The following is a 7,681-nucleotide window of genomic DNA, read 5'->3' as shown; positions in this document are numbered from 1 at the left end:
CTTGAGCAGTACGCCGTCGCGATTAACTAATCGTATCCCGTTCCGCTTTGCAGGCGATGAGGTGAGCCCCTTGATTCCGGCCGCACTTCCGTAAGCGATTACCTGGGGACGGGATGGCGCAGCTTCGATTCGGCCACCAACGGCGGCTGCCGCTGCTAACACTTTCAGAGCCACATTTTGCTCATGTGACCGCTGTTTTTGTGTCTGACCATAATGTGCAGATGGGGCTGGGGAAGACCCTGCAGGAGATTTCTCTGCTGAGCTACCTGAAGATCAAATCGCTCGCCCCCGGGCCGTTCCGTGTGTACTTTACCTTGTTTAATAACTTCATTCATTTGCCCGCCTAATAATAGCTAGCCGCCCTATTGTTTCCATTTCATCTCGTGAGGGTCTGATTTTTCTTTCAGTGGTGTTATGCCCTCTGAGCGTGACGGATGGCTGGTTGTCGGAGTTCGGTAAATTCTGCCCTACCTTGAAGGTCATCCAGTATGTCGGAGATAAGGCGCATCGTCGTCAGATACGGAGAACGGTCCATGAAGATGTCCAAAAATCTTCACATTCAAATGTATGCTGCTCTCTCACAAGTCTTTGTACTTTGTGTCTGAATCTCTGTCAGTGTGGGCAACGACACCCATTGGATGTTATATTTGTTGTTCCCATATATCCCAAAATAGCTTTGTTTGCTTGTCCTAGAGCATTGTTTCTCACTGTACTTCTGTAGGAATTTTGGTACATGGCCTATAACTTATTTATTTTTTCACCACTGCAAATAGGAATTACCATTTGATGTGATGCTGACGAGCTATGACATAGCCTTAATGGATCAAGATTTTCTTTCACAAATTCCTTGGCTCTATGTGGTGATTGATGAGGCCCAGCGTCTTAAAAATCCATCAAGTGTATGTGAAACCGCTGCTTCACTATGTTCATGGGAGTGTTGCGGGGCTCTGATTATGACACTGGTTCTTCATTTTTTTTTGCAGGTACTGTATAATGTCCTTGAAGAACGTTTTATGATGCCAAGGCGTCTACTACTAACAGGCACTCCTGTCCAGAATAACCTTTCTGAACTATGGGCGTTGATGCACTTCTGCATGCCTTCAGTTTTCGGGCCCCTAGATGAATTTCTTTCTACTTTCAAGGAAGCAGGGAATTTGTTATCAGGTATTTACCTTAATGTTAGAGAGTGATGCGCTAGGTGAGATTTTTGGTTCTGTCAGAAACAACATCTACGCAACTTGGCTGTGAGAACCAGATACCTCATGTACCACTGAGTTTAATGGTTTTCATTAAGCGGCCACCTTGTGTGCAAACATATGTGTAGTCCCTTCTTGCTTCATGTTTTATTATATTTAGGTAGGGACATGGCGATGTGTTTCTTAAAAACTGTTACTCTTTCATCAATGGCCCAGTTATTTTTTGGCGAACACAGAAAATCAAAATATACCTTATAAGTTTTTTGTTTGAAGACAGTGGTTTGATTGGCAGTCCTCTCTTTATGGCAACAAAATGTATTTGTGCTTTTACAAAGAGAAATTATCACAGTACTGTTGAGAAGTGGTACAGATCGGAAAACATATCCAACGTGGGCCCTGGGCCACATGTCATTGATACATTAGATGATATTTCCCTGTTCCCTAATATTGGATATGATGACACAGTTGGCTAGTATCAATTTGATAATTTGCCCCCCCCCCCCCCCCGAGACTGCCGTGTGGGGCCGGGGCCACTAATCATCCAATCCCCCAGTCATGTTAAGGATCACAACAAACAAGTAACAAAGTTCAAATAGCTTGAAACCTTAGTGGAGTTTCCACAAGAATAACCCAACCAACTCTGGTTGGTGGGAACTAGAAATCAAACTTTGGTCATCCGGTAGTGATATAAGGTGCCATAAGCCCACAATGTTTGGCTATGCAAACCAGTTCTGTCCACATCATTAAGTTATCTGTGACATCATGTCTTGTTTGATTTGTTTGAGATCTTCACATAAGCACAGGGGCACCTGCCATGCTTGCCTGCTTTTTATTTTTTTGCAAAAATGTGAACATGCACCATTCTTTAACATTATCTTATTTTCAGTTTCAAGTCAGCTTCTTTTGGTTTTAAAAACGGCAATATGTTTCTCAACAGGTAGTGAAGCTAATAAAGCAAACAGACAATTCAAGATCCTTAAACATATACTCAGAGCATTTATGCTCCGACGAACAAAGGCTTTACTAATTGAGAGTGGAATTCTGGAATTGCCTCCATTAACTGAGCTGACAGTGTCAGTATGACATTATCTAAGCTTCAGCATAACCTTCTTGGATTCTTACCCCCCTAACCTTTCTAAAGTTCGTATGGTCTTTGCAGGATGGTACCTCTGGCACCCTTACAGAAGAAGATATACTTATCAGTGTTGAGAAAAGAGCTGCAAACACTTCTTTCATTTACTGGTGGATCTTCTCGTCATCAATCTCTGCAGAACATTGTAATGATTTTTTTTTTCTGCTTATCAGCATCTTGTATCTATGTACAGCTCCACAGTATGAAATTATATAGATTTCAGTACGTGCATCCTCGGTGTAATTTTTCATGCTTACCACCCGTGCTCCTGTAAATGAAATCAGGTTGTTTGTTTTTAGCTGGCATAGTTTTACAGTTCATTCGCTTTGCCTCGTGTCTGGCTTTGTGAACTTATTATTTATTAACTACCTATTTGAACCATGAATTATTTATTTATTAAATATTTAGTTTTCTTGTAGCAAAACTAAATATTTTTATCGAATATGGCATAATAAACAAGATTACATCTCAGTAAAATTGTATTTTTATGTGTCTTTACATACCATTTACAGTTTATTTGTTTGTTCAGAGTAGTTAGTTCATACCAGAGTGCTGGGATGTGTGATCTTCCATTTATATCAAGTTTTACTTTTTTTTTACTCTTTTTGCCTTTTGACAGTTATAAGCACATTAGAGGCTCTGTATAAATTTAGGTTCTGTGTCTTGTTTTTGCAACTCCTATCAGGTAGTACAACTGCGGAAAGCTTGCAGTCATCCATATCTATTCAGTGGTATTGAGCCTGAGCCTTATGAGGAAGGGGAGCATTTGGTTCAGGTCAGTTCTGATTTATTTTTTGAACGGGACAACTAAGAGCATATTTAGATTGTGCCTTTTAAACATGGGACTTTAAGAGGGACTATGCAGACCGGTTGTTCAATCATATTTTATGTGATATTTATTCAGGCTAGTGGAAAGCTCATTGTGCTAGACCTTGTTCTTGAGAAGCTCCACAGGTTAGGTCATCGTGTTGTGCTATTTGCTCAGATGACTCAGACGCTGGACATTCTGCAGGTTTTGTTTTTCTTGAACCATGCTGGCATATAATGACCTATTTCTCTTATGGTTGCGCATCTGTAAATAATTTCTTTTGCACCATCCATTAAACAGGATTTCCTAGAACTGCGTAATTACACGTATGAGCGCCTGGACGGTTCAGTACGTGCCGAGGAACGGTTTGCAGCAATCAGAAATTTCAGCTCTCAACCTACCAAAGGTGGTGTAAGAGATGACAGTAATCCAAGTGGAGCTTTTGTTTTCATGATATCAACTAGAGCAGGGGGTGTTGGGCTTAATCTCATTGGCGCTGATACTGTGAGTATAATTCAATTTGAAACTATAGCTAATCAGATCCAGTTTTCTTATCTGTGGATTCCAGTTACGGTTTCTTTATCCTAAATGTGTATTTAGTGCCCAGCAGACAGTTCCAGACTGATGATCATTTGTCCTTTTTGAAAACTTTATGCTATTGATCAATTTTGTTGCTCTTGACATGATTGGTTGCAGGTTATTTTTTATGAGCAAGACTGGAATCCTCAGGCTGACAAACAGGCTTTGCAGCGTACTCACCGCATTGGACAGTTGAATCATGTATTATCAATAAATTTGGTATCGCAACGCACAATTGAAGAGGTCAAAACTCCGACTTGCGATGTACCAGTACTTTCTTGATTAAGTTGCTTCTGACCTTTTCTCTTCAATTTGAAATGGTTGCAGGTCATCATGCGAAGAGCAGAGAGAAAACTTAAGCTTAGCCACAATATTTTTGAAGATAAGGATGCAACTGATGGGAAAGGGAAAGACTTGGGAAATGAAGCTAATGACATGCGTTCGATTATATTTGGCTTACACCAGTTTGACCCTGCGGATACAGCTGCTGAAACAATCAATGAGGAGACACTGGAAAAATTGAAATCAATGTCAGAAAATGTTATCAAAATGCGTACTCATGAACCTTCAGAAAAGGATGACCGAGCATTTGAAATCAATCCAGATTTGACTGAGGGCAGCGGGGCTGTAATTACAAGAGCTTGTGATTCTATTAGCATTGATCCAGGGGTTGACGAAGCTGCATACCTATCCTGGGTAGAGAAGTTTAAGGAGGCTTCACATTCTATTGAAGATGTCCCAGTTGAATTAGAAAGGCAAAGACCTGCACCTGAAGATAAGCTCTTGAAACGTGAAGCTAATAAGAAAAAGGCTGAAGAAAAGAGATTGGCCAAGTGGAAAGATTTGGGGTACCAGACATTAGGGGTCAAAGTTCCTGATAACATACCAAATCAGAATACTTCTGACTCAGGATCCGTCCAACTTGTATATGGAGATTGCACCGATCCATCAAAAGTTTGCGCTGCGAAGCCTGCCATTATATTCAGGTATGTTTTTTCAGGGAAGAAGTGTGATTAGATTATTTGGCGAAGTCCACTACCCCTTGCTAGAATTCTTGATGGAACTGTAGTATGTTATACGCTATTCCTTTATAGAAGGCTCTGAGATTTGAGATCAGATTTTAAACTGCTTAGCTTGAAATGCTCGATTTAAATTTCTTTGAATTCCTTCCAGCACTTTGTACTAACGAATCAAATGCTGGTGCAGTTGTGTAGATAATTCTGGGACTTGGGGACATGGAGGAATGTTTGATGCTTTGACTAGTCTCTCAACATACATTCCAGATGCTTATCATCGTGCTTCTGAAGTCGACGATCTTCACATGGGGGATCTTCACTTGATTCAGCTAGATGGTTGGTTCTTACACTAGCTCTGCTTATTTTCGCTTCTTTATGACAAGCATATCATACTTAACTGCTACTTCCTCCGTCCGAAAATACTTGTCATCAAAATGGATAAAAGGCTTGTCATCAAAATGGATAAAAGGGGTCTTTTATCCATTTTGATGACAAGTATTTTCGGACGGAGGGAGTACTTGAATGCCTGAAAATTTCATTGGTACTGATGTTTATATGCTCACTGTACTGCTCACATTGATGATGAACAGTTATCTTCCTCTAACCTTGGCAGGATTACTAATGCAAATCAAATCCAAGTTGTGCCATTTCTTATATGCCAAACATAATAACATTAACTAGTTACCAATTGACCATCAGAGATTTGGCATTATGATATATGATATTTTCGACAGGTGGCAGCCTGTGGACTCGTTGTTAGTGGTGTATATCTCTTCTCTGTTAGAATGCTTGCTAAAATAAATCAAGCATACTGCAGTGTTGCTGTCCATAATAGATCACATATCTAGTTACCAATTTCACGTAGCACCACAAAATTATATGATTTAAGGACAGAATCATGTTCAGCACCTTTTCATGTATAGCAGTTCTGGCTTATTTGGTTACTCTGCAAGTCCACTGTAGGGGGTTTACATTGAAATAACAATGATACGATCCTGCAAAAGCTATATCATGGTAACCTGAGTTAGGTAGACTTTGGATGTATTTGCAGTCCACATAGGTTTTGTGGGGAGTGTGCCATAGGCCACGAGCATCTTATGTTATATAAAGTTAATCTGAGTTCGTTCGTTTGGATTTGAATGTGAGTTTAGACTATATTTGTCTGCTTGGTAACTGAAGTGCATTGAAATTCCATTGCTATATTAGAAATGTGCCTTTTACAATGTTTGTGCCTCTATGGAAGCTTCAACTTAAAAGTGTATTTACCTTTTAAACTGTAGTCCACAGTTACTTGAGCTAGTTTTTTTTCACCGCCTCTGTATCCTCTGTAGAACTTACATTAGTTTTATAAATCATCATAGTCTACAGTGAGTCCAAACCGTTGTATTTCACTGCATTTGTATCCTCTCTGCAGAAGCCAACTGTAGCCGGAGTTTGGATGCACCTCTATGGGTGGCACTAGCTGTTGTGCAGTCTTATAATCCGAAACGTAAGATTCCAAGAAGTGAAATCTCAATGTCTGACTTGGAGCTGTGTTTGTCAAAGGCGGCCTTCTCAGCTGCTCAGCGTTCTGGTATCAATTCCTTCTTGACTTGTTAACATTAGGAACTTGAGGTGTACATTTGAATCATGACATTATGATGCTACCTTGTGTTTTCACCCGTTCAAGTTTGCCGTTAGCATCTTAAATAGTTCGAATGATTACTTCATAGCAAGACATATTGGGTTGAATTGTTTGTGGAGTAAGTTTAGTTTAGTTCTGAAACCAGCTCAATTCAGTTGGACCAAATTTATTCAGTAGCTCATGAGGTGGTGTGACTGGTGATAATAGTCCAATAATTACAGCATATTTGTCTCGATTAACTACTGTCATCCTCTCAAGCAGTAACAAGCTCTACATTATCTAAAAAACAAACTCCACATTTGTATTTTCCAATGTGATTTTAGTCTAGTTAGTTTATCAAGCTCATCTTAATTTGTTTCCGTTTATTTACCTGAAGCGAGTATCCACATGCCTCGGATTGGTCAGCGAAGTGGCGCCCAGCGATCAGAGTGGTATACCATAGAACGCCTGCTCAGGAAATACGCATCGCTTCATGGCATCGACATTTTCGTGTATGCGGCAGTCTCACTTCATTTTTGTCATTATTTTTTCATTGGTAAATGCTTGCTACTGAATGAATAATCATCACTGTTTTCTGGTAACAGGTACTACTTCCGGCGACCAACTAGGCAACAGACAGACTCAGATTAATCCTTGTCCATTTAACAACTCAGCCTAGCTACATGTAGCCGTGTATGTAGGGATGTTCCTGGTATAACCTGGCCACAAGAAGAATCGGGAACCATGGATGTAGCATATATGTAACCTTTGCTTGTTATGTAGCTCGATCGACTATGGATAGCTGAATCGAATGAACTTGCTACGCAGTTTTATCCGGCTGTAGATCAAAGGGTATCTTGTATGCGTCATGTGAGAAATATTGGAACCTTTAACTTAAGTTTGCAGCCGTTGTCGTTTCTCTATAATGCAGCATTCATTGTTCATTTCCTCTGAAGTCTATATTAAATGAACATTCAACATTCAGGTAATTATGATTGTTTTACAGCAAAAGCTCTTGTTGTTATTTCTTGTATCGTTGAGGCATTTTGCGAGCTGACCCTGTTTGCATCTTTTTCAGTAGTTGGGTCCAGACCGGACCATTGTGTTTGTGATGAGGCGAGTAAGCAAAAAGACGCATGTTGCTGCATATCTTATGATCTGGCACGGATGCTGTTTCAGGTTGACGGGTGACGACTGATTCGTGTTTGGTCGATGCAAATCAGATGATGTGATGTTTCTCGCGACAACAGGTACCTCACTGTGTATCCATTAGTTAGTGGTGCTTCAGTTGAGAGTTTCTAGCTAGTCTTTTGTAGTGCAAACCCTGCTCATACTGATCGACTTGTT

The 7,681-nt window shown here is 40.2% G+C and overlaps 1 protein-coding gene across 1 annotated transcript in view; it reads left to right on the top strand.

Annotated features, from left to right (window-relative positions):
• Positions 1 to 7,232, top strand: part of LOC119292231 (probable helicase CHR10) — an 8,074-nt gene extending 842 nt beyond the window's left edge. The window contains exons 2-17 of the mRNA XM_037571059.1: positions 54 to 61; positions 222 to 300; positions 408 to 565; positions 774 to 899; positions 984 to 1,164; positions 2,134 to 2,269; positions 2,356 to 2,473; positions 3,014 to 3,103; positions 3,233 to 3,340; positions 3,437 to 3,640; positions 3,833 to 3,958; positions 4,043 to 4,701; positions 4,922 to 5,067; positions 6,146 to 6,304; positions 6,732 to 6,846; positions 6,940 to 7,232. Of these exons, the coding sequence (XP_037426956.1) occupies positions 54 to 61; positions 222 to 300; positions 408 to 565; positions 774 to 899; positions 984 to 1,164; positions 2,134 to 2,269; positions 2,356 to 2,473; positions 3,014 to 3,103; positions 3,233 to 3,340; positions 3,437 to 3,640; positions 3,833 to 3,958; positions 4,043 to 4,701; positions 4,922 to 5,067; positions 6,146 to 6,304; positions 6,732 to 6,846; positions 6,940 to 6,985 (2,459 nt within the window). The 3' untranslated portion in view covers positions 6,986 to 7,232. The remainder of the gene's footprint in view (positions 1 to 53; positions 62 to 221; positions 301 to 407; positions 566 to 773; positions 900 to 983; positions 1,165 to 2,133; positions 2,270 to 2,355; positions 2,474 to 3,013; positions 3,104 to 3,232; positions 3,341 to 3,436; positions 3,641 to 3,832; positions 3,959 to 4,042; positions 4,702 to 4,921; positions 5,068 to 6,145; positions 6,305 to 6,731; positions 6,847 to 6,939) is intronic.
• Positions 7,233 to 7,681: the final 449 nt, after the last annotated feature.

This window comes from Triticum dicoccoides, chromosome 4B, assembly GCF_002162155.2.
Source record: "Triticum dicoccoides isolate Atlit2015 ecotype Zavitan chromosome 4B, WEW_v2.0, whole genome shotgun sequence".
NCBI classification, from domain to species: domain Eukaryota; kingdom Viridiplantae; phylum Streptophyta; class Magnoliopsida; order Poales; family Poaceae; genus Triticum; species Triticum dicoccoides.
Note: the sequence above shows the minus strand (reverse complement) of the source record. Positions and strands in the feature narration are given on the sequence as shown.